The sequence below is a fragment of the Triticum aestivum genome, chromosome 4B, assembly GCF_018294505.1.
Source record: "Triticum aestivum cultivar Chinese Spring chromosome 4B, IWGSC CS RefSeq v2.1, whole genome shotgun sequence".
In the NCBI taxonomy this organism is placed as follows: domain Eukaryota; kingdom Viridiplantae; phylum Streptophyta; class Magnoliopsida; order Poales; family Poaceae; genus Triticum; species Triticum aestivum.
Window position 1 is genome coordinate 643,904,568 of NC_057804.1, and position 26,707 is coordinate 643,931,274.

Sequence of the window (26,707 nt, forward strand, 5' to 3'; positions counted from 1 at the left end):
ATGCCGATGTGAAGAAGTAATGCCTGGACAGATGCAGTTGCCATGGCAAATCAATTGTAGTTGCCATGCCTAATCAAATGTGATTGCATGTGTCTAAACAACTGTGGATGACAAGTGTGAACAAAAATCTGTGTGGCATGGTTGAACCATTACGTGTGCCATGTTGTACAAACTACAGTTGCCATGCATTGACCAGCTGCTAAATGATCACAGGTTGTTATGGTGGCACCACACCGGCAAACATCTCATGGCAAGCTTCACAGTTGCAGGCCAACGCTATTGCAGATAGAGCACAACAAATTGGAATGACAAACCAGATGCGGTTAGCACATGCGGCACAACAAGGTAAAAAAATGTGAACCAAAAAACCGTAGTGCATTTGCTTTTGTGGAAAAGCATGGGGGGAGTGGATTTTTGTCACGGTGGTGGCGGAAAGACAACAAAAATGCTACCAAGTGGGCGCGTGCAAATAGTCATCTATTGTCTTTAGGATTTGTCAATTGTTGTATGCCTGTGTGCAACATTCGTGATTGATTCCATTTGCCTAGTGAGCTCGTACCTAGTATCCAAGTTTTGATACTAAAAAGATGTTAGTTCCATACCTTGGCAACAGTAACTGCCATGTTTGTTGGACTGCAGCTGCCATGAATGAAAAATTGCAGCTGCCATGCATGGCCACATGCAGATGCCATGACTTTCTCTATGAATGATGCCAATACAAATCAGATGCAGTTGCTATATTCCGTTGCGATAAACCTGCCATTGAAGCAATGCTTACACACGCACCTGTTTTTTGTGCAGGGCCTTCGACTACAATCAACAGTGGCACGGGGACATCTACTGCGGGAACCTCTGAGCACGCGGAAGAAGCGTTCCACCAGCCAGTCAACAGTCCTGCCACAGACAATGTAGAATCAGTGTCGGAAATGGCAATCGTTCCAGCAATGCCGACAAGCACAAGCAACACTCAAGCAGATGAAACAACCACCAATACTGAAGTGAATGATGAAACTGATGATGAAGCACAAGGGGATGAATAAGATGGGCAATCGGAAATCATGATACCTCAACCACCATATGTTGGTCAGAGATTTGATTCGTTTCAAGATGCCAAAGAATTCTACCAGAGATATGCAATGTTCCATGGGTTTGCGGTGAACACCGAATACCATAGGAAAATTAAAAGAAGTAACGAGTACAACAGAGGTGAGATAAGGTGCTACAAGGCACGAAGGAACAAGAAGAGGAAAGGTGTTGCACCTGTCGTGCCGAAACAAAAGAGAGGTATCATTGTCAAGACAGAATGCCCTGTCCGATGTAAGCTAAACGCAGATGGAGCACAGTGGATGGTCACCGACTATTTCGACGAACGCAACCACAAACTCATAAAGAAGTTTGACCTGGTAAAATTTCTGAGCGCCCACAGAGGATTCAGCCCCCTCGAGAAGAAATTCGTAAAGTTGCTACATGATTGTAACGTCGGTCCATCAAGAATGGTCCAAATACTATCCCTGATCCACGACGGAGATGGTAGACTGAGTAGCATGCCCTACATACCAGCAGATGTCACAAACTTAAAGGCAAAATACCGTAGAGAGAGCAGGTTGGCTGACATAGAAGCCATGATAGCCTATTTTGAAGAGAAAGCAAAAGAAGATGCTAATTTCTTCTACAGGATAAGATTGGACGATGAGGACCGTGTCAGAAACATGTATTGGATGGATGGTGCTGCAAGAAGGGCTTACAAACATTTCCATGATTGCATATCATTCGACGCGACATATCTCACTAATATGTACAAGATGCTCTGCGCTCCATTCATAGGAATAAATAACAACAATCAGTCATTGCAGTTCGGTTGCGGACTCATTCAGAACGAAGATACGGATGGTTACACTTGGCTGTTCAAAACCTTCTTGGAGTGCATGGATGGACTTGCTCCGATGAACATAATAACAGACCAGGATTTTAGCATGCGTGCAGGCATAGGGGAGGTCTTTCCGTTGGCAGTGCATAGGCACTACAGCCTGCAGGTGGCATATTATTAAAAAAGCTGAGGAGACGCTAGGACCATTTTTTGCTGACCGTCCAGAGCTGCACAAGGCATTCAAGTTGTGCGTGGACCGCAACCTGACGGTGGAGGAGTTTGAATGGAGTTGGACGGCTATGATTGAAACATACCAAGTCCAAGACAACGAGACACTTATTGGGCTGTGGGAGAAGCGAATGTACTGGGTGCCGGCCAACTTCATGCAGTGCTTCTTTCCATTTCTGCAGACTACACAGTGCGGCGAGGGGTTCAATGCTGTTTTGAAGCGGTACGTGAGCCCTGGCAACTCATTGCTGCAGTTTGCCAAGCAATACACAGCTTTGCAACAGAAAATACTGAGATTTGAGCTACAGCAAGAAGCAAACACCGCACTCAAGCAGCCTAAATCGCTAACATATTTGCCAATGGAGAGGCAGATGAGCAAGATATATACCGACAATCGTCTGCGCATACTCCTAGATGACAAAACCTCCCTGCTCCACCATGACATTGGAGACAACCCCACAGCAACGGGGACAGAGCAAAAGGAGAGACACACCTGATAGAGTCGCCGCTGCCGCCTCGCCGACATTATCCATGAACCCTAACATAGCCGATCTGAAGGATCGACAATCACACGATGCCATCAACTCTGAGACGCCGTCATGAACGGCACCGCCGGTAGGAGTGAAGCTGAGGCAGATTTATTCGTCCGGGTGCCGCTTCTACCATCCCAACGACGGACCACGACCTATAAATCCAAAACCTAACTACAGAACGGAGAAACAGGGTCCCCCTCCCTCCTGCCGCCGGAGCAGCCGGAGGGAGAGGGGAGCCAACGCCCTGGCCGGCTGAGATCGGAGGAAGAAAATCGCCTCCCTAGTCGCCTGGCGTGGCGGCGGCTAGGGTAGGGAAGTCACGGGCTGAGTTCTCCGTCCCCACTTGATCATTCATTAATAAAGCTAGTCGTCTACGACGCTCGCTCTCGCTCCACAACCTCGGACCGAACTCGCCGGCAGAGTTGCGGAACAGATTCAATCCACTGCCCCACGGTCCGATGAGAAGCACGGTCGCGGGCTTGCGGCGTCAAGAGACGACAACCGTTGTAGAAGAAGTTTTTTTGCCCGAGGGGTCCGTTGTAGAAAAGGTTTTGTTTTAGGGGGTCCGAACCCTAGCCGCCTCCAAGCTCGATCGATCTCGGCCATCTCATCCCACCCCATGGCGCTGCGTAACCTGGTCACCAAGGTGCGGGCCCCGCTCTCCGCCGCTCTCCGGCCGCCGTCGGTATCCCGCGGGTCGCCGGCGGTCCGCTCGTGGCCCTTCTCCGCAGCCCCCCGTCAGGTTCGTTCGTTCGTTCCCCGCCTCCCTTGCCCGCCCGCTTCAAGAATTGGGATTCCTCACCGGCAGGCACAGCAAGCCTCAGCCGCGTGATTTCGCCGCGTAAAATACATAGCCATCTGGTGCGTTGCGTTAGATGGATGCCATGCCCCTCTGATCCGGCCTGAATCAAAGCACAAAGCACAGCAGTTATCTCGCAAAACAAAGATTTGCCACACCAAATACAGCTTCCAAGATTGTTTGCAATTGTGCTTCTTCTGCTACTTCTTCTTGGTCAAGTACTACAGGTAAGCTACCGGATAACATAAGAATGTCCATGCTTCAGGTATCAGATAAATAAATAGGCCACTTGACAAATAATTTATTTCAATCAAGTCCATGGTGTGTAATTGATGTTGGTTCTTACTCACTTAAATGCCGCTGTGAATGAAGAAGTAAAGCGTGTACATGGCATGGAGATGAATGGATTCTTGCATAGACCGGCAGAGCTGCATTTTCTATGAAGATGTTTGGATTTAGATGTATCTTTCTTTTGCGATATTAGTTATGAACACTTGAACAGCAAGTTTGCATTTCACATTGCCTGCTTATGTTGGTTTACTTGTTTTGCAGGGTGAACACCATGGGAAAAGAATTTTTGATTTTGAGTCAGCCACTGAAGAGGAGGTCATTCGGGAGGCAAGATTGCTAGATAAACAGATTGACAAAAATCTGTCACATATCAGGTAAGATCATTACAGTTTGTTGCTTTATTTTACACAGATGATGATCCTAAGTACCCTAAGTACGTGAGGTCCTTTTTGGAAATGTGGAATGTCGAAGATGGCATTTTACCCTTTGTAGTTATCATTTAGTGTAACTTCAGCATCTCTCTGACTTAACAATTTGTCATCTTTTTTTTTGTGAAGGGAGTACGACGAGAATGTCATGCCAAGAGTTTTGCAGGGTATATATGGAAAGGTGAAGTGGTTCTTTGGTGCTGGCGCCGTTGTCGAGCTCGTACGTCTGGGGATTTCGGCACGTCAGGATAGTGTTGGACATTCGGAGTGAGGGCACTCTGCCGTTGATGTTGTTGGATGTCTCATGATGGAGCTCTCTGTTTATCCCATCCCCTAGTCTCTGCTATCTGTCTCTGATGTGTCAAGTATAACTATGCTTATATATGGCCTGACTACCAACCAGCCTTCCGTGTCTTATGTACCAGCACTCTGCTAAGCAACTCAGTTTATACGGTCTGACTACCAGCTTTCCGTTCTTGATGTTTCAGCAATCTCTCATGTGTCAACTGTCAAATATTACTACTCATTCTTTATGGCATTCTTAGGCCCCTCCCCGGGAGATCTGAAATATATACAGAATTCAGTTTCTGCGCCAGGATGAACAGCAGAACATGACGGAATAGCAAATAATACTAATAACGATAATAATATATTTTTAGATTAAAATTGAGGAGAATTTCTCATGTGCCAAATCTCATGATAGAATGACATTTGTGAAGGTCTGGATAAGGAAAAAAATCGATGCCCTAAAAAGATTAGTTTTGAAAGTATTTGTTTTCTTACCAAACATCCATGAATGTCATGTCATCACGGAAAATTGCACGCAGATGGAAAGCTATGCAATGTTTGTTGTAAAGAAAAAATTAGGTATGTTTTGATTTTCATTGTATTCTTCAAAATTTACTGTTGTACCATGTGCATGTGAGCTTGCTACTCGAAGTACACTTTGATTTTACTGGGCACTATAATGCGTTCGTACCTGTTCCTGGTTGTAAATTTGTTTTTGGTTGTTGTGTTTTGGTCACGGAAATGAGAAGAGCCTGTTCGGAACCTCTCCATTCTAAAAACCTGCTCTGCGCTGTAGAGGAAATGAGCAGCTCGGCTTAAGCCGTTCCCTGAAAATGTGTTGCCGCTCCCTTCACTCCGGGAACCGCAGTTGTGGAGCGGAGAGGATCCGAACAGGTCTTAAGTGTGAAAACAAAGAAAATTTGCACAGCATCTGTCGCTGCCATTAGGGCATGGGCCACCCAATGCAGCACAACTGCTGCAGCAGAGCTTCAATACTTCGTGGTATGCCGTTTCCCCCCTTTGCAAGCATGTTCATAGTTACCCCGCAAAAAAAAAAGCATGTTCATAGTTCTCCTTTTACGGGAATAAGATAATATTTCATCAAATGACAGATCGTTTACAATCAAAGATGAGATGAAATCAGGAGCAGAGTTGTCCCAAAAGCACGAAGATTTAGATGTATAACACTCCTCCGCCAAACAATTTGCAACTTCATTTGCTTCCTTTTTGCACCAGCAGAATTTAACCATGTCAAAGCTTTTGAAATATGGAAACACTCAATGATTGCGGCGACATTGGGGCCATAATAGTTCTCAGTCTGTAGCATCAATAACCAGGAAAGAATTGGATTTCGCCATCAGTTTGTTACATCCCAGCTGCTTTGCCAAAAGAAGACCATTATGAAGAGCAAGCGTTTCAGCGGCTTCCGCATCTGGTACGTGTGGTATGAACCACGTTGTTGCGGCAATGAAGTGACCCCCTTCTCACCGCGAGGGCGTGAACCTGGGTAAATCGTTCTCTAGTGTGTATCCGATCTGATTCTCTATGGTGCCGACCCACGATTATAATTCGTCGGTATGCAAGTCAGCGGATTGCAAGAATTTATACCACCTCAAAGCCTTAAGCTGTGTCCATGGGAAGACCCTTAATCATCATCCGGCAGGAGAAATGATGGTGGTGGCATGCGTGATACAAAGCTACAACAGTATATGTGTATTTTTATTTGGATCTGCCCACACATAAAAACATATAAAGTGGATTAGTTATCTGAACGTATGCACTTATGTACGTATCTTATTTGGATCCGCCCACAGGTAAAAACATACAAAGTGGATCAATTATCTGAACGTATCTGAACCTAGAATTGTGCACCTATGTAATTAGGTAACATACACACTAACGAGCGAATCCGGACTCCCTGAAAACATTTTAGCTCTACGGTAGTTTCCACCACTCTCATTTACTCTCTTAGTTCTCTATTTCTATTCTAGCGCACTTTGATTTTCGTCACAACACTCTTGCAATATTTTCACTTCCGCATCGCTTTTGCTTGGGACCACAATTAACTTGCAGGCACTTAGCGATAAATTTTGGAGAGGCATAGACCATTTTCTAAGCTATTCGTGGGATTGATATCCTTACTCCGAAAATGCCACAACTCAATCCTCTGCACAAAGCATGACATCATTTCAAGACATGACCACCAATACACAATTCTCTCATGACCATATCGAGTTTCTCCACTAATAACATATTGGTCATCGCTTGCTCTTTTTCATGCTCCATCACAATGTCTTGAGAGGCACAATGAATTCTTCATTTGAATTACTTGCTTGATGACTTGATCAACCATGAATCAACGTATGATGTCATCATAATATCATATTCAAGCCACTTATATAATTCTTCTCTTTAACTATTCTCTCAAGATCTTGATCCACCACGGCTAAAGTCATTAGCCTAAGCATGACAACCTCTGAGATCCTCCTATGGACTCCATTTAGATAACATCTTGTTCATCACATGGAATTTATCTTGATCATATTTCATTCAATCATTGAACTCAATCTTGATGCATATCTAGATTTTGATGGCATTCATTCCAAAACCATCCAATCTCCTTATTGCATCACCCATGGAACATATTTTCATGTATATAGCTTGATGACATTGTTGGTCCGTAGGAATTTTTACTCATTACCAAGTGTCAATGCATATATTTATGTTGATGGATTTCATCCTTCGATCCCTCCAATATTCTTCATGCATTGCATATGGATCTTTCCTACACATATACCCAATAAGAACACCGTCCACAAGGATTGTAATTAATTACCAAAACCACACATGAAGACTACATGCACTTTCACTTTGTGCTGGTTGTGGCGGTCCGCCCCTCATGTTGGGTCATCGACCTTGGCATCTCAGGTGGCACAGAGGAGGCTCTGAGCAAAAGCTCCACACTCCGGCATCGGTGACAATGGTATCTGTAGGTGTCGCTCCCCTCTCAGGAGTGTCGTTGTGGTCCCTCATCTCTGTGTCGGAGCTCTAGACGAAAATCCTTGTCCGTCTTTTCAGACTCAACATCGGCAACATGTTTGCGTCGTCACCCTCTTAGGGGCATTTGTCGTGGAGCTCAGGTACCTTCTGACCACAACAAGTCGATGTATTCAGGCATGCTTTGATCATGGTAGAAAACTCTTCGACTCTTTTTTGATAAAACATAAAAGATTTTGCGTTTCATTTCATTAAACATGAAGTAAATAGAGGTACAGGGTACAACCTCCCAGCAGAAGGGACACACACACCACCGTCCTCATTGAATGAGCAGGCGAGGAGGTGCCACCAACTACAGACAACAACAATGAAAGGTCTTGCCTTGTCCAACCTCCAACCATGAATGACGAGGCAGCTAGACTCAGAGCGTCAAAGCCACGTCACAACCATTGCCAGGCGCCTCCAAAGAAGACCACATTTATAGGGCTGCTCGGGCCAACGTACCTTCCACCCATGTGCCTAGGAGTACCTTCCACCCATGTGACCAGGAGAATCGGCAGGCGGATGGCAAGACCCGGACGGAACTAAGCAAAGCCATCCCATGGCGGTGTTCTCGCTTCTCACTCAATTGTTGTTTGTATTTTGACATCCTTTTAGAGTGGTTTCCTTATCGCCTTGTATTGGATCGGTCGTTTGAGCTTTATTTATAAAGCGAGACAAAAGACTGATTCAAGAAATTCAGTGGAATTAGGTCGTTAAAAAGAATTATGATCCTGGAAACCATGATGTATCCTCTACACCTAATTGCTTCTTAATTTCGATTTTATCTTGGTGGATTTTGAAAACATACATGAGTGTTATCCTTTGTGTTTATTGGTAAAAAAAACACATTAGATATATCTGATTTTAGTTGAGTAAATGAGTAGAGTACAAGTAAATTCAAACACGAAGCAAAAGCTTTGACGTTTCATTAATTTCCAGAACACCGTAAGCACCACTCTGCATGGTGTGCCGCTGAATGACCCAACAAATGCCAACCACACAAACACACACTAGCTGGAGGGACTCTCTCTGCCGAACAAGCCGCTCTTCCATCACTCGCGGGAAAGAAGTCATGGGGCACTCTCCTGCAGTGATGAAGAGACAATCATTCCACACGCCTGTGTTAGTTGCAACCCACACGACACGAAGTCCATGTCGTCGAAGCTGCAAAGCTCTCGCGGCCGCCACCCTGACATCAACTGCTCCAACACGCCTTGCGCATTCAACTTGTATCGCTTCTGGGGTTGTCGCCCGACATGCCACTGCAGAGACGTGCGTTGCACGTGCATGCTTACTAGTAAATAATAAAGTGTCGAGAGGGTGATTCTCAAATAAATAAAATACATGCCATCAGGATGGCAACTTTTTTTTCATTTGCAAAAAAAAAAACTAAAGAAATCCCCTGCAAAAAAAAAACTAAAGAAATAACTGAAGACCTGACGAGTCAGACAGCGACCCAACCGGCCCGGGTCCAACCCGGCCGCCTCAACGACCCGATGCTATGCCACCACCGGCGCCGGACCGGAAGAGGCCACCACCCATGGAGCAACCCGAGGCCGGAGACGGCGCTCCGCAGCAGCGCCACAAGAAATCCTCCGCCGCCAAGAATGCGAAGAAGGGCGGCGCCACCGGCAGCGGCAGCGGCGCGGCATGGCCGGCGATAAAGCCCAAGAAGGACCTCCTGGTCAATCGCCTCAAGGGCACCCAGCTCCTCACCGTAAGCCAATCAATCAATCCCCCCTTTTAAATCTGACGCGATTACCATAGGGACCTCGACACACGCCCGCATCTAGGCATCAGGTAGCTCGATCTGATTCCGCTAGGAGGGGAAGGGGATTACCATCTAGGGCTGACGTCTGACGATGTTGCTGAGCATCTAGGGGAGACTCAGCCTGCACCAATTTTTTTGTCACGGCACTTGTGGAAAAGTATTACCTAGCGAGTATGAAGGGGAGGATGTTTTTGTGATGAGATACTGTTTGATCAAACTGAACGAATGATAGAAAAATGCCTGAATTGATATGATAGTTTGTTGGATTTATCTCTACCTGATTGTGTTGCTCATGGACAACTGCCACACTTGACACAGGTCCCTGACTTCCTCACCTCGGCGGAGGCGAAGGCTTTCGTCGATGTTGCTGAATCCATGGGCTTCACGCACCAGGGCAGCCTTGGGCCACTCAAGGGGGAAGCTTACAGAGACAACGACCGGATATCTGTCACGGACCCCTTGCTCGCTCAAACGCTCTGGGATTCAGGGATAAACAGGGTATTCGTCGACATCAACATCTCCGGCAAAGCAGCGACCGGCTTGAACCCAAATATCAGGCTTTACAGGTATATATACCGATTTATAACTTCAGATCTGTGGGTGTTAGTATCGTGCTGTTGGGCAGGTTCGGTCACTGATGTTGTTGCTTGTAGGTACGTTGAAGGCCAGCGCTTCGGCAGGCATATCGATGAGAGCGTCAGCCTTGGGGACGGTTCGAGGACACAGTATACATTGCTGGTGTACCTTTCTGGAAAGGGGAGCGCAAAGGATTCGCAGGCCCTTGTTGGAGGGGGGACTGTCTTTTATGATCACCGAGGCGGAATTGTTGCCGAGGTACTTCCTGATTCCAAAACCCATCTGTTTGATATAATTTTTTTTGCCTCGTTGCTTTGTCAGCCAGTTCATCTGCTGTGGAAAACCAGTGCTAGTAGTAAAGGTCGGATATCGATATGCATTATGTCATTGGTTTTGTTTGTCACACATATTAGACTTGCTCATCTGGTGGCTAAGATTGATATTGATGTGTGCCCATATGAGCATCTATCCGATCTAGCTATAGAGGAGGGGGAACTGGAGAATTATGTCTGCGGAGAAATCAGAAAAAGGAGTATGAGATGCACATGTTCGCTGTATTACGAGTCTGCTCTTGGATTGTTAACGACTGTTAGATTATGAAAATCAAGAGGGTATCATACATGGTTAGCCTCTGTAAAGAAATATAAGAGTGTTTAGATCACTAAAGTAGTGATCTGAGCGCACTTATATTTCTTTACGGAGGGAGTATCATGGTTAGCCTTTTTGTTCTTACATACAGTTAGTAACACTGTCACTGCCAAGCTCGCTGGCCTTAATGTGAAGCTATCTACATGTATGTAGGTTGCTCCCGTGCAAGGAATGGCTCTACTCCATCTACATGGCGCCAGGTGCATGCTGCACGAAGCTCGCGTCGTGAAAAAGAACGTCAAGTACGTGCTCCGTTCCGACGTCGTGTTTGCTTAGCTGAAATGCTTCCAGGCCAGTTTCAGACCAAGGACCTACAGGTTTAGCTTTTTGTGATATGTGCTGTGTGAAAAACAGAGGCCCCAGAGGTAAAATTGAGAGGTAGTTGTTGCAACATTGGAAATGCCGGCCTGCTTGATCAAAAATTGTGTTCTATCATGCACCGTTGTATAAGAGTTCTTTTAACTGCTGCAATGCTGGAAATGCTCAAAATCATTCTACCGTTTGTCATCATGGAGATGTTTTACTCTACTTTGTCCTCCACATCATATGACTGTAACCTGCAAAAGTTGAATCCTGAATCTAGTTTGGAGCTTCTACCGCCTCCGTCCTTTCCTGGGTCAGGACTGGGCGTCCAGAAGCAGGTCGAGCTTTTTACTGAGCAAAATTAAAATCTAGTAAAAGAGAAGTTACAAATGTCCAACACCAAAGTAGCCAAAACAAAACAAGCAGTGACTGTCAATGCATACACAATGAAAGACATTTCATGTTGTTTTACTGCACACCGACTTCAGCAACAAAACATGAAACGGCAATCAAACCATATGCCTATTCCCACATCACTGTTGTGCGACAGTACATAACGGTTCGGATCCAAAAACATTTCAAATGTCTACACTGCATAAAATGTTTGAATCTGTAATCATAGCCCAGCGCAAGGGTTTAAAATGGCAGACATTGCATCTGGTAGTCATAGCCAGAACTAGAAGTACTTAATGAGAATATAACCCCTATTTCCCCCGGGGCGGCAGCATCCAACATTTACATTTCTCCCACTGATGCCTAGAGGAACCATGACCAGCGTAAGTTTCTCCTGGTTTTCGTCTCAGACAGGGCGGGACCAAAGTGAAAAATCTGCAAAATCAGACAGTCTCTCAGATAACACAAATGTGGCCAGTTCACATTTCAAAGCATGAGCATTCAAGATTGCCACAAAGATTTATAGCATTACTAAAGAGCAGTACCTTCATCATGTGCTGAAGTTAAACATGCATCCAGATAGTAAGTCCAGGCATTGCCAATACAAGATAGGAGCTGCAGAATTAGGACAAGCACAAATTTAGACAGCAGATGTACGAATAAGATTTCAAAAGAGCCAGAAATGCTATACGCTAAGCAATTTGGAAACTATGTGAACCAACTATGAATAAATAACAAGTGTAGGAGGAGCACAGGATGTGCGGCACAGGCAGATGCAGTTATATTTAGACATCAGATTCTAACTTACGTTTTTACATCAGGAGGAATTGACCAATTTTGGATGACCCGTTTTCTTGTCGATCTCCACTCTTAGGCCTAACTCTGCGACCTCTGGAGTTAGAATAGGTTCTTGCATCTGAAGCTCAGATACCTCCTTCTGATTTTCCTCGTTTTCTTCAAGCAAATATCTCACAGCTAGCAGACCCCACTCCCTCAAGTATGCATTTCCTTCATCAATGACACACTGCTGCAACAGCAACATAATCCCGTTCAGCTGCCTAACCTCATCCTGCACCTGTTTCCTTCCATGCAAGCAATTGGCAATGACAGCCACCAAATCTCTCCTGTAACCATTGTATGGGCAGACCTTTGCAGTTGCAAGGGCTGGCTGTTGATCTCCTTGTTCCTTTGCCATCGCCTTCCTGATTGTACTTGGAGGCTCAAGCTCACCTAGGTATTTTAAGAGGCGTTTTACCAGACCGGCCTGCAACAGTGAGTCAACAGGTGCTTCAGTCCCCGATGAGGAGGGCTCAGCCTGCAACAGTGAGTCAACAGGTGCTTCAGTCTCTGATGAAGAGGGTTCCCAAGCACATATGTCCTTCAGGAGCACTAATGAATATCCAAGGACATCAATTCCAGGGCAACCAGTTGGAAGAGCAGAGCTACCTCGGCAAGTAAAATCCAGAGTCTCAGCAGCATGCTTCAGTATATTGAATACATGAAGAGCAAAACTGTTTGAGATACTAACTTCTTCAGGTCGTTCAGTCAAACACTTTGACAATGTACCCATAAGAAATGCATGCTTAGCACTGAACCCATCCCCAGATTCACCACCATCAGTTGAATCTAGGGCTGCAAACAAGGCTTCGAACTTTTCCTCCTCAACACAGATTTTGAAGAGAAGCCACTCCAACCATTCTTCCTTGTGCCCCACTGCATTTCATAATTTATATTAGCATCATGTGCAAAGTAACCAAGGAGTAAATGGGAGAATCAAATGAATTAACCAGAGAACAATATGTGACCGACTACATCCTAAGAAGTAAAAAAAAGCTAACCATAACAGTCGAGAAGTCACAGAGCAGCAAGAATTGCCTTCAATAAGTCAGATTTGGTTCTCTGATAGTATCTCACATGTAAGCTCAGACTCTACACTTAACACATAGTAACAGTTCCAACTATCAAGCAAGTGACTAATACTTCAGCAACACATCAAACGTATGACACCACGTTTTTTTTCTTGCTAAGAAGTTGCAACAGGTCGAGCAGGCATGCTAGCATGCTTCAGAAAGATGAACCAAACGAACAGGTGACATAACCAAAGTTACCGAAAACCGTATTTCACTAAATAGCAAATGACCATAATCTAACTGTGAACTCATTACAACCAATGAGCAAGGCCGAGTCCATAGTTGGTTAAAATTTCTTGGCAATGTCACAGAAGCATTAAATATCTGACATCCAATTGGTCCAAATTCCTGTCTACAGTTGCTGATGAGCTGATCTATTGAACACTTTGCCAAATCTTTCAATTGCTGAAATAATAACCTACACAGTATGATCATCATAACAAGGATTCATAAGAACAAACAGCTTAAGCAACCCACACTTCTACTACATTTGTAAAGCAAATGCAGCTCTGAAACAGTTGCACATCTAGGCATCTAGCAGCAGACATGGGCGAACACGCAAAAGCATAAAAACCAGTACTAGCAGCGGTGGGTAGGCGTGGGCTCACATCGGGAGGCGGTGGCGACGAGTTCGACGAGCACGGGCAGGCCCAGGTCCTCATGGCAGAGCTCCTCGACCCTGCCGCGGCCGCCGTCGCCGGAGCAGCAGGTGTCGAGCACCATGCAGAGCGGGTCGAGGACGCCGGCGTCCCGGACCCTCGCGAGCTCCCGCAGCGCGCCCGGGAAGAGCGCGTCCCAGACGGCCTCGCGGTGCCGGTCCCCGCCGAGCGCGGCGTTGCCCAGGGCCTGCAGCGCGGCGCGCGCGAGGTCAGGGGGGAGGGCGGGGAGGGCGAGGGCCGCGGAGACGACGGCCGCGGGGCCCGAGAGGAGCACGAAGGTGCCCTGGTTGAGCGCGTCGCCGGCGAGGAGGTTGCGGAGGAGGCGGAGGCGCAGGAGCAGGAGCGGCGCCGGGGAGGCCGGCAGGAGGTGGAGCGTGTCGGCCAGCGCGTCGGAGAGCGCCGCCCGGCCCTCCCGCGTCTTGGAGGCCTCCAGGAGCGCGCTCAGGGTCTCCTCGTCCTCGACCCCCTCGTCTCGCCACATGGCGGTGGAGGAAGCGGCGGCGGCGGCGGCGGCGGCGGCGGCTGGAGGCTGGAGAGGGAGGAGGAGGCGCTGGAAGGTAGCAGAGGTTTGGTCAAGTCGGTTGGCTACAAAGCTACTTTAACCCCCACACGCACGGAAATGCACAGGGCAACTTTTTTTTACTTCGACTTTATTTTCGGAAATGATAAATCCCGAAAATTCGGACTTTAAGCAGCATGGCAACCCGAACGCTTTTCATCGCAATTTTATTTCACGCGAGATTGGGAAACATGGCAATTTTCTGTCGAAAAAAACGAACCGGGACAAAGTTGTCATGGGTTAGTAGCCATCTCAAGTCAACTAAAGTTGTCATGAAAAAACGTTCGGGATGACATGCTTAAAATCCAAGCATTTGGGATTTATCGGGGTCCTTTATTTCTTAGATAATAGGGGTTATAGAATCTGCATAATCCAAGCGTTCGGGGTTTATCGGGGTCCTTTATTTTTCAAATAATAGGGGTTAAAGAATCTGCATATGGCCACTTTTTTTCTTTTCTTTTTTTGCGAAATAATCTGCATGTGGCCACTGAAATTGAATCCATCGATGCGATAAAGGACAGAGCAGAAACTAACCAAAATAACTGGTGACAACCAAAGTTCAAATTCGCATTATCTTGCAGCTAAAACATTACGAAAACCGATTATGCCTTCATTTTCATCTCCTTTTTCTTTTAACACATTCATCATTTTCATCTAAACCTGGCACACAGAAGCCACCGATCATGCCTCTTGTCACAACTCACGCACGCACCTTAAGCCTGCCGGTAATTCGGAGGATTATTCAGAACTTACACAAGTTTACAACCCAGCAGAGCACGAATTTTCCACTACAGAGCCAAGAATTCTCACAGACAAAGGCATTACGACAATGGCAGCACTATCTAACTTTACAAACTTAGAACAAGTTTACAGAGATTAATCTGGGCAACCTCCACCCTTCCCTTTCAATTCCCTGCCAGGTAAATAATCTAAGAGCGCTTGCGGCGCTTATTGCAGCTTCTTCAGGCTGGGCAAGGGCCATCAGTCAATGGCCATTTGTTACCGGAGTTGCCGCGGCGTCGCCTTTCACGGCGTAGAACCGGCGGTACATGGAGTCGACATGGGTGAGGTAGTAGGTGCCTGGGACGAGCAAGCGCGTGTCCTGGCTGGTGACGAAGTCCTTGGCGCCATAGCGGTGCTCCATCAGCTTCAGCGCCTCGACGAATTTCTTCGGCGGAACCTGTGTGGAAGATGCACAGTGAGACGGAGCCAAGTTTGAGGTTTGAAATGGGTAAGATGCTCTGGTGCTAGATGGGGAAGTTCATGAAAGACAGACTTACCACATGCCTAGACTCCAATTTGTTGGAGATGTCCAGTATGCTTGCGATGTTCGATAGGCTGAACGGATGCTGGCCTTCGTTGATTTTGAAGGAGAACATTGTCGACGTCATGCCACTGCCGTAGGAGAACATGACGATCCTCTGGCCCACCTGGAACATTTCGAAAGAGTGAACAGAGGAAACTTGGTTCAGCATTGATCGCGAGCGAAGAAAACACGGCGGAGTGTGATTTATACCAGAGCATCGTGTTTGTTGTGGACAACTGATGCAAAAGCAGCATAGAGCGATGCCGTATACATGTTCCCGAGTTGCTTCGGGATCAATGTTGTTGGTTGAACCTTGGTGTCATACAGCGGCTTCGCAACTTGCTGACAAACCTGCATATTTGAGGTAGCACAGATCAATTTACAATCATCAGTTATTACATACAGGAATAATTTTTTATAATTTAACTGTTATTGGTACCTTCTCGAGGTCTCGACTCTGATAGCTTTCTTCGGATGACAGGCCCGAGTAGGGCTCCAATTTTTCCCTTGAGTCTTTGTCAACAATGCTATTTGACACAACAGAAATTTCAGTTAGTAAACAAGTACTAAATAACATACAAGGCACAGAGTTCCTAATACACTAGCTGTCTAGCTGACCAACCTGCAGTTTCTCAAGAAGTCATTGTAGTATAAACGAGCAAAACTTTTCTGTACAAGCTGCACACAGAACAATCATGGATAACTTGTAAATATTAAAAAGAACAGATGATTATACATAAAGTGTATCTGGAGAGCAAGGCATGTGATGTCCAACCAAGATTGCAGTGAGAAAATAATATGGGGTTCTATGATACCTTGTTGTATGGAGAATGAAATACAAAAGAATCTGCGTCGACGATTGAAAATGGCTTCCCTTCAATCTTTTCGTACCTGAAAGATCAAAGCAAGGGGATCTGGTTAAATCGGCTTGTCAACTTGATTGACCTGTTAAGTAAGAAGATGACAACTTACCTTTTGCAGAAGGTCTTGTAGCAGGAATCCAGTGCCATGAGATAGCATGTCTGTGACAGCTTCCCATCGACCACCTGCATGCAATTTTGCTATCTTGTCAAAAGGGATGTTCACATTGGCAGATCACGTAAATTCATTTCCAGTGTATCTCAAGCTTGCTCCACCTAAACAGAATTTGGATGCATAAATTGTATGGAATGGTGATGTACCGGATATTCGCTCGCAAGATCAGGCTTGTAAAAGTCATAAACATGTGCCATATGAGACCCTCTAAATTTGCTTTCCAATGAAATAGGAGCATTTGGTCCAATCAGCATTGCAATAGCAGCTGCACCGCCAGTAGGACGAGCCGGCCCTTCAGCATAAACCTGATAAGGTATCAACATGCATCTAATATATCAGCATGACTTATAATTTTTAGCATTTTCAATAATACAGTATTGTGTCCCGACCACAAAATTGATATTTCATATGTGGATCAATATGGGTGTCAAACATCAAAAGTAAGGAAACAGAATATAGAGCAGGCAATTATGCTTGCCTGAGGAATGGGGAAACTGAGGCTAGTTAGAGAAACTATAAAAGATGGTAAAAAAATACGAAAACATTGTGACAGGAATACATATGCATATGGTCTAAGTTCTATAAAATGCTCAAGGTTGTAAAATAGTCTGAGAAGCCGTGCAGTATGAAATTGGATACTGAAAACTGAAACAATATATTACATACCGCGCTGTCTGTGCAAACAACGAGCCCATAACGTCCATCCCATGAGTTGCTCTCAACCCAATTAACACAATTAAACAAAGCAGCTGTTCCACCATAACATGCATTTGAGGAATCAACTCCTTCAATATCAGTATTGCCACACTCCTGCAATTAAGGAACATTGTTACAAAAAGAGCATCACCAAAAGGAATTGTCTGGCAGTGAATTGAATTACTAGTACTACAAAAATCTCAAAAAAATGCTCAAGAGTGATGATGAGAATTCAAATACAATTCTTTTAATTTTTACATATATAAGGTACGCTAGACCAAATTACACCAAGAAACTAAAGGTGAACGAACTTATTAGCATGTTCTTGCTGAAAGGAACAAACCTCAAATATTTGCATCAACCATGTCTTTATAGACTTGCTCTTGTCTATTACAGTTTCACTGCCAACTTCCAAACGTCCAATGCACTTTGGATCGATGTTATAATTTTTCAGGAGAGTCTTCACCACTGTCAAGCTGAGACAAAATCTTAATCAGACGAGATAAACAGAACTAAAATGGTAAACAATACACTGTTCATATGTTTAAAACATAAAATGGTTCATGTCAGGACATTTGAAACGTTATATATTTGGACTTGAGAGACAAATATAAGGCATCTCGAATGGCACAACACTGTGCTGTTATATTCACATCCATCTATATTGTACCGTTTCACTAACATCATAGGTAGTCAATAGAGAACTGGTGTCAAATAGTATAACTTAAAACAAGCATGGCATAATGTTCTATTTAGATTCTAAAAATTGGCCCTCATCATCATAGGTTGCACAAATGACAAATCTGTTGGTGTTAACAACCTGTGTCCTCACATTTCAAAGGAATACGGAGGGGAATAAATGGTTTCAAGGAAAAGAAAGAAAAACGATAGGAGAATGAGAGTACTTATGTACTTGAGGAAATAACCGTACCTCATTGAAATGACATCCTCCACTTCAGTGCAGAAGGCCATGCTATCCTGCCCAAGCCCAATGGTGTACTTCCCTTTGCTCACGCCATCATGAGTTTCCAGTTCTTCCTGCAACCAGCATCATGTAAATTTTCCAGCTAGTAAAGAAACTTCTTGGAAAATGGTAAAGAGCGTATGAAATAAAACATTGATCTGCAAGTGAGATCGACAAAAACAAAAATGAAAGAGATACTGCAAGAGATCTCGTAAGTTTCCCAAATGAAAACCATACAAGTCTGAAGACGCCATTGGGTAGTGATAGGCTGTTGTACAGTGGCCTGTAAATTCCTTATATGATTTATTAAAATTCATGGATTCTTTTATGGTCAACAGAATCTTATAAAATAAGAAATATCAGTACTTTAACAGAACAATTTTCAAAGAGGACGACAACAGTTAAAGCCTGACGATACCTATCTCTTATTTCCAAGACAGCACTGTATATTTCAGAACACCTTGCCTTATGTGGCACAAAAAAAGTTCAGACATATCGGTGACATCAACAGATCATCATTCTTACTCACTTGTTAGGGTCAACCTTGTCCAACCTCCACCTAATATATACGATGATACTAATAATATATATCAAGCCTCCCTTTTCAGAACACATTTCCTACAGCCAAAAAGATCGGCAGATCCACATGGACAGCAACGCTTCCGAATTCGATGACTGCACGCGCACGAGAGACCAGCTCGGTTTACAAGCCCAGGAAAGGAAAGAGACAGTTGACAGCCATCAACATCAGCATCAGCATCAGCTGATTAATCGTCCACGCAGCCTCAAGTAAACAGAGGACCTTGGGCCCTACTACTCCCAGCAAGCTCTTTCAGCTGGCATGTTCTAGGTCTTGGCATATTAATTTTGCTTTCCACAAAGTGCGCCAACATTCCTCGTGTATGCAGTTACGTCTCTTCGGAATCTTTCATCACACTCTGGAAGCACCCTACAAAATGGATAAAAAAATGTATCTAGAACTAAAATACATCTAGATACATTTCCTTTTATCCATTTTGATGACAAGTATTTTCGGATGGAGGGAGTACTAACTTGGTTCCTAAACATAAGATGGTCTAGCGTATTTCTGAATCGAATGAATGTATATAGACGCGTTTTAGTGTGTCCGTTCACTTGTTTTAGCATGTATCTGGTCCATATTGAAATATCCAAAACGTCTTATAGTAATTGGGAACAGAGGTGACGGTAGCATTCCCTGAATCTGGCCAGCCGTAGAATAGGCTGAACGGTGGCCTGCCCCCACTCCAGAGTAGACACAAGCTATCAACAGATAATGTTGAGATAACCTCGGCCTCTCGTCTCAATCTCAAAGGGCTCGCTCGGTCTGCATCGCAGCTGTGAACAGTCTGCTCTGCACTGCACTGCACTGCACAAGGCAGGCGAGGCAGAGCCAGCCCGAGAAAAAGGAACTCGTGGTCGCGGTGAACAACTGAACTGACCCCGGGAAAATTTGAAGGTAAAAACCGCCAACCGCACACAAAGAGCGTGCGTGCCCCTTGACTGGTAGTAGTGTTTTTTTTTATCATGGCGTTTCAGGGAAACGGCCAGTGAAACGTTTATTTTATTATTTTTTACAGCAACAGGGACCCAAGTAAAAAAGATTACAGCAGCAGGAGAAGATGTGATGGGATTCAGAGAGGGAGAGGATGGTGTGGGTGGATGTGTGAGTGACGTGTGGTGTGGTGTGATGTGATGTAACCTGGAGGACGCAGTTGGGCGGGAAGTAGATGTCCATGGCGAGGACGCCGGCGTCCTTGACCCTCTCCGCCGCCATCTCTCCTCTAGATACTCCTCCCTGGTTCCAAACTCGAGCTGCGACCAACACGTAAACAAGAACAGACGTGAGACGGGTTGCAATCTCTCCCTCCCAGATCGAGTCGAATCGCGGAGCGGGGAGGCGGCAGAAGGGCGGCCGGGAGTGCACCGTACCAGTGAGGGGTCGGAGACGGCCGGGACGGGGGAGGGGGAGGAGGAGGAGGAGGAGCCTACGGACGGACGGGGAGCGGATAGCGGGGAGGGAGGGAGGGAGGGATGCGGGACACTCTCCCAGCCGGCTCCGCGCCGTATATATACGCTGCTCGCCGCTGCCCTTTTCGAGAAGGATTTTTTCCTTGGCTGCGGCTCGGAACCTGGCCGTGTCCTGGGAGAAAAGGGGAGGCGGTAGGTGGTCGTGGTAATTGCGGGGTGGGGGTGACGACCTCGGTAGTATCGACCGGCTGTCGCCTCGCCCTCGGGTATCCGGGCACGTGGGCGTCGCCCGCCCGACTCTCATCGGCTGGCTGCCGGCCTTGTCGCCGCCTGCCCTCGGGCGCCAGTGCGCCGAGGCCTCGTCCGGGTCCGGTCCTCGTGGAGTTTCCCGTGTCGACGACGGGCGCGACGCGGCCTGCCGGGCAGATCGGATCCGGGAAAAGGAGGGTGGGCGGCACCGGTGTTCGCCACCATTTTTTGCTTTGCTTTACGGCCCCCCCATCCATTAAAATACGAGAAATCTACACGGTTCAAATCTTTGGCAAGTGTATCAACGCACCCACAACCCCAAATCAATAAAAATATGAAATCAATATTTCGTATTTGATGGGAAACCTGATGATGCCACCAGTTTGGCTTTGCGGGCATTGAACTAGATCAGTGATGGCTCTCGAAAAAGAAAAGAAAAAACTAGACCGGTCATAAAAGATAATAAAGTTTTTCTTTTGCGGGTGAAAACTTGTATTACTCAAACACAAGATCCTTACAATCATCAGAAGCTAAAGACAACAAGAAACTAATGCGCCTTGTATTATTTGATGAAATGGGAGGACCCTTTTCGGGTCTGTTCGAGCATCCCAATAGCTTCTGAGTACTTACACTTTCGCCGATAGGTCTAATTAATAGATATCCGTGTCTCTTAGTTTTTGTTTTATGGCGACAATCCCAAGGCGGTGACGTTGGAATGAGGTCTTTTCGGAATCTCACTATCTCAACAACGTCTAATCGGCCGCCGACGAGGGCATGTGAGGGCAGGTGTCGTCAAATCTGTTGGCTTTCTTTGGATCTTGGTGCTGCTCTCGTGTGAATCAAGGGAGGCATCTGCTGCCTACCTCTTGCTGCGCCAACTTCGGCCACCTGTTCCATTTTGTTCCGCAACATGGCTCGGGTTTTCCAACCCAAACCCTCTGGATTAGTAGTGGAGAATTGCAAGCCTGCAATACGTGGGGGTGATGCCCGACGATCACCCGATCTTTTTTTAGCGACAAGTGGCTATTGTGGTGTTAAAACCTAGTATGGTGAGGGACGTTTCTGTTGTCTCTTTCTCTTAACGTCGATTCAGTGCAGCTTTCAAGCTCTGGTGGGTGACGTACAACCAGAGGAATAAGACATTGTCTACATACGCTACTATTGGGGAACATCTATCCAAAACCCACTCAGACATGATGAAACAAGAAACGGCGCCAAAAAGGAGGCAACGGGGGGTTTCCACGGGACTATAATAATGGATAACAACTCTTGTCGGAAACTAGCACGCGGAAAGGGAATTTCGATGCAACATGCAGAGAAAAAAGAGGCTAACCCCAAAAAGGTAAGAACATGGGAAGGTGGAACACTACCAAATACGGAAAAAGAACATGGTCAGAAAAACAACTACGACAACCAGCGAGTGACCGCTAGTTAGCTCCCCCTTTAAAACTATGCTCTCATAACTCTACCACCCAACGTCTTGAGAGTATTGCACAAGCCATCTTTCTTTAGGTGGCAATGGGCGGGCGGTAGGTGGTCGTGGTAATTGCGGGCGGGGCGGGGTGGGGTGGGGGTGACGACCTCGGGCATCCGGGCACGTGGGCGTCGCCCGCCCGATTCTCATCGTCTGGCTGGCGGCCTTGGCGCCGCCTGCCCGCGGGCGCCAGTGCGCTGAGTCCTTATCCTGGTCCGGTCCTCGTGGAGTTTCCCGTGTCGACGAGCGCGACGCGGCCTGCCGGGCAGATCGGATCCGGGGAGAGGAGGGTGGGCGGCACCAGCGTTCGCCATCAATTTCTGCTTTACGACCCCCCATCCATTAGAATATGAAAAATCTACACGGTTCAAATCTTCGACAAGTGTATCAACGCACCTACAACCCCAAATCGATAAAAATATGACATAAATATTTCATATTTGATGGGAAACCTGATGATGCCACCAGTTCGGCTTTGCGGGCATTGGTATTTTCCACAAACTAACTAGACCAGTGAGTGGCTCTCAGAAAAGAAAAAGGAAAAGAAAAAACTAGACCGGTCATAAAAGATGATAAAGTTGTTTGACCTTTGATCATGAAACTAATGCGCCTTGTATTGTTTGATGAGACAAGAGGACCCTATTCGGGTCTGTTCGAGCAAGTGACTATTGGGGTGTTAAAACCTAGTATGGTGAGGGACGTTGCAGTTGTCTCTTTCCCTTAACGTCGATTCAGTGCAGCTTTCAAGCTCTGGCGGGTGACGTACAACCAGAGGAATAAGACATTGTCTACATACGCTACTACTGGGGAACATCTATCCAAAACCCACTCAGACATGATGAAACAAGAAACGGCGCCAAAAAGGAGGCAACGGGGGGTTTCCATGGGACTATAACAATGGATAACAACTCTTGTCGGAAACTAGCACGCGGAAAGGGAATTTCGATGCAACATGCAGAGAAAAAAGAGGCTAACCCCAAAAAGGTAAGAACATGGGAAGGTGGAACACTACCAAATACGAAAAAAGAACATGGTCAGAAAAACAACTACGACAACCAGCGGGTGACCGCTAGTTAGCTCCCCCGTTTAAAACTATGCTCTCATAACTCTACCACCCAACATCTTGAGAGTATTGCACGAGCCATCTTTCTTTAGATGGTAACGGGCGGGTGGTAGGTGGTCGTGGTAATTGTGGGCGGGGCGGGGTGGGGTGGGGGTGACGACCTCGGGCATCCGGGCACGTGGGCGTCGCCCGCCCGATTCTCATCGTCTGGCTGGCGGCCTTGGCGCCGCCTGCCCGCAGGCGCCAGTGCGCTGAGTCCTTGTCCTGGTCCGGTCCTCGTGGAGTTTCCCGTGTCGACGAGCGCGACGCGGCTTGCCGGGCAGATCGGATCCGGGGAGAGGAGGGTGGGCGGCACCAGGGTTCGCCATCAATTTCTGCTTTACGACCCCCCATCCATTAGAATATGAAAAATCTACACGGTTCAAATCTTCGACAAGTGTATCAACGCACCTACAACCCCAAATCGATAAAAATATGACATAAATATTTCATATTTGATGGGAAACCTGATGATGCCACCAGTTTGGCTTTGCGGGCATTGGTATTTTCCACAACAAACTAACTAGACCAGTGAGTGGCTCTCAGAAAAGAAAAAGGAAAAGAAAAAACTAGACCGGTCATAAAAGATGATAAAGTTGTTTGACCTTTGATCATGAAACTAATGCGCCTTGTATTGTTTGATGAGACAAGAGGACCCTATTCGGGTCTGTTCGAGCAAGTGACTATTGGGGTGTTAAAACCTAGTATGGTGAGGGACGTTGCAGTTGTCTCTTTCCCTTAACGTCGATTCAGTGCAGCTTTCAAGCTCTGGCGGGTGACGTACAACCAGAGGAATAAGACATTGTCTAGATACGCTACTATTGGGGAACATCTATCCAAAACCCACTCAGACATGATGAAACAAGAAACGGCGCCAAAAAGGAGGCAACAGGGGGTTTCCACGGGACTATAACAATGGATAACAACTCTTGTTGGAAACTAGCGCGCGGAAAGGGAATATCGATGCAACATGCAGAGAAAAAAAAGAGGCTAACCCCTAAAAGGCAAGAACATGGGAAGGTGGAACACTACCAAATACGAAAAAAGAACATGGTCAGAAAAATAACTACGACAACCAGTGGGTGCCGAGCGGGTGACCGCTAGTTAGCTTCCCCATTTAAAATTGTGCTCTCATAACTCTACCACCCGACATCTTGAGAGTATTGCACGAGCCATCTTCCTTTAGTCTGTTGGCGATATATCGTACTCTGAGGCGACCACCCATCTGGTACCACTATATTTGCTCGGATACGCTACCATGAGATAGACAACCCATCTAGCACCACTTTATTTACCATGATAGGTCACAACAAGAATGACAACCCATTAGGTACCATTAATTGTTTTTGTCGGGGTGAGAAGTAACCCGTCCAAACACGTTAGAAGAAGAATGTTCCAAAAAGGAGGCTACAAGTTGTTTCTGTGCGATCACAGCATGCACAAAAACTCTAGTAGAAAAGTAGCATCCAGAAAGGGGCTAGTGACATAACATGCGAAAAATAGCGCATGAAGGAGAATTGTTGCTAAATTTAGATAAGAACCTCATCTAAAAGCAAACAGGTCATGAGATCGGCGATGGCGTTGGAATAAGGTCTCTCTGGACTCTACAATATCTAATCCCTATGGCGACAAAGGGCATGTGAGGGGAGATGTCACCAGAACTGTAGGCTTTCTACGAATCTTGGCGGTTGGTGTGAATCAAGGAAAGAATGTGGCTAGTGATGTCTACTATGTATGCAACTTTATTCTTGTAGACTTTCTTGGCGGAGTTTTGTAAGACAGCAGCAATTTTCCCTCAAGTGAATGACCTAAGCTTTATCAATACATGAGAGATATAGGATGAAGATGGTTCTATCTCAAACAATCATGCAATCAAATGCAATGAGTCTCTTTTGTCCCCAACACATCCAATACAATTATCAGTTGTATATGCGCACTAGTTCAGCAAAAAGGTGATGATAGATGTGTATGGACCGTAGAAATAGGTTTTTGAAATCTAAACTAATAAAAACAGCAAGATAACAAGTAGAAAAAGCAAGCAAAATGGTGTCTCGATGCTTAGAAATAAGGCTTAGGGTTCATACTTTCGCTAGTGTAACCTCTCAACATCATTAACGTAATTGAATCACATGATAATCCCTCAAAAAGCGACAAAGAATCACTCCAAAGTTTCTATTTTATCGGAGGTAGTAGGATGAAATCGTGTAGGTAGAGAAACCACCCCAAAGTTTTCTTTCCAATCAATCTATTGAACCACCCCCGCATTGTCACAAATAGTCCTAGAGATCGTACTACGACAACACCATATGATACATATCAATTGATCTTTATGTCACCTAGAACACCCCAATGTCAACACGGGTATCCGCAAGTTAAGACATGCATCAAGTGATCTCGAATCCACAATATTCAATCCAACATAAAGAAACCTCAAAGAACAAGACTCAGTTCACCACGAAAATACGAGAGGGGGTGAACATCATAAGATCCAACTATATTGATAAAGCTCATGATACATCTGGTACAAACCCTCAACCTGGAGGATGAACTACTCACACATCACCATGGAGGCAGCAAGGTTGATGAAGATGGCCTCCCCAATGCTTTCCCCATCTGGCAAGGTGTCGGAGAAGGCCTCCAGATGAGATCGCGTCAAAATAGAGAGTTGTGGCGGCGGATGAATTATTCTAGGTTTCTTTCTGGGGTTTCCTTTATTTATAGGATTTTTAGCGTTGGATTCATGCCAAAAGAGAGTGTTGGGGCCCCACAAAGGCAGGGGGCGAGACCACCCCCTGTGGCGTGTCCTGGTGACTTGTGGGCCCCTCAACCCTCTTCTGGTTGCCTCCTGGAGCTTCTAGGGTCCTTCTCGGTTAATAAAAAATTACCGTAAATTTTCATCGTGTTTGAACCTTCCTAGATAATTTTTTTGCGAAACAAAAAACATGCAAAAAATAGGAAATGACATTGGGTCACAAAGCTGAAGGTAAGCACGATTTACTGAGTGTTAGTAGAATAGGAGTAATGAAGACATATTTATGAAATAGTTTTATTAATACTTGAAATAGTTTCGAGAGTAACCAGAAACGTTTCGGGGTCACCTGAAGGGTTTCAAGGTTTATTAGGGTAATATCGACAAATTATATATAGGTGAAAAATTGTTTTCGATGATGCTAAATTAATATTAAAAGGCTCTAAATATAATTAGGAGGCTGTATATTTATTTAAATATCAATGGACCTTAAAAGGCCAAATGGTGGAAAGCTACTTGGGCCACTTGGGCCCAATAAAAGTGGCACCCCCTTTCCCCCTTGTAGAAGGAAGGGTGAGGGAGTCCTGGAGGGGGTGTCTGGATGGCCGGACTAAGACCTTTGGCCGGACTCCCGGACTATGAAGATACAAGATTGAAGACTCCGTCCCGTATCCGGATGGGACTTTCCTTGGCGTGGAAGGCAAGCTTGGCGATATGGCATGAAGATCTCCTCCCATTGTAACCGACTCTGTGTAACCCTAGCCCTCTCCGGTGTCTATATAAACCGGAGAGTTTTAGTCCGTAGGACAAACAACAATCATACCATAGGCTAGCTTCTAGGGTTTAGCCAC

The 26,707-nt window shown here is 45.8% G+C and overlaps 3 protein-coding genes across 3 annotated transcripts; 2 read left to right on the top strand and 1 right to left on the bottom strand.

The window, feature by feature from the left end:
* The first annotated feature begins 3,141 nt into the window (after positions 1 to 3,141).
* On the top strand, positions 3,142 to 4,633 carry LOC123089561 (uncharacterized). The gene is made up of 3 exons (XM_044511209.1): positions 3,142 to 3,370; positions 3,980 to 4,092; positions 4,276 to 4,633. Exons 1-3 carry the CDS (start codon positions 3,248 to 3,250, stop codon positions 4,415 to 4,417), a joined length of 378 nt encoding a protein of 125 aa, XP_044367144.1. The 5' UTR covers positions 3,142 to 3,247; the 3' UTR covers positions 4,418 to 4,633.
* A 4,295-nt stretch (positions 4,634 to 8,928) lies between these two features.
* Positions 8,929 to 10,975, top strand: LOC123093809 (uncharacterized). Its single transcript, XM_044515864.1, has 4 exons — positions 8,929 to 9,190; positions 9,563 to 9,810; positions 9,898 to 10,078; positions 10,622 to 10,975. Exons 1-4 carry the CDS (start codon positions 8,975 to 8,977, stop codon positions 10,742 to 10,744), a joined length of 768 nt encoding a protein of 255 aa, XP_044371799.1. The 5' UTR covers positions 8,929 to 8,974; the 3' UTR covers positions 10,745 to 10,975.
* A 294-nt stretch (positions 10,976 to 11,269) lies between these two features.
* LOC123093812 (uncharacterized) lies at positions 11,270 to 20,733 on the bottom strand. Its single transcript, XM_044515865.1, has 17 exons — positions 20,244 to 20,733; positions 20,014 to 20,126; positions 18,261 to 18,367; positions 17,673 to 17,805; positions 17,300 to 17,443; positions 16,780 to 16,938; positions 16,571 to 16,644; positions 16,414 to 16,489; positions 16,221 to 16,276; positions 16,038 to 16,125; positions 15,809 to 15,949; positions 15,573 to 15,722; positions 15,296 to 15,472; positions 13,683 to 13,920; positions 11,973 to 12,877; positions 11,710 to 11,779; positions 11,270 to 11,599 (listed from the first exon to the last, which is right to left on the bottom strand). Exons 1-15 carry the CDS (start codon positions 20,584 to 20,586, stop codon positions 11,982 to 11,984), a joined length of 2,895 nt encoding a protein of 964 aa, XP_044371800.1. The 5' UTR covers positions 20,587 to 20,733; the 3' UTR covers positions 11,270 to 11,599; positions 11,710 to 11,779; positions 11,973 to 11,981.
* Positions 20,734 to 26,707: the final 5,974 nt, after the last annotated feature.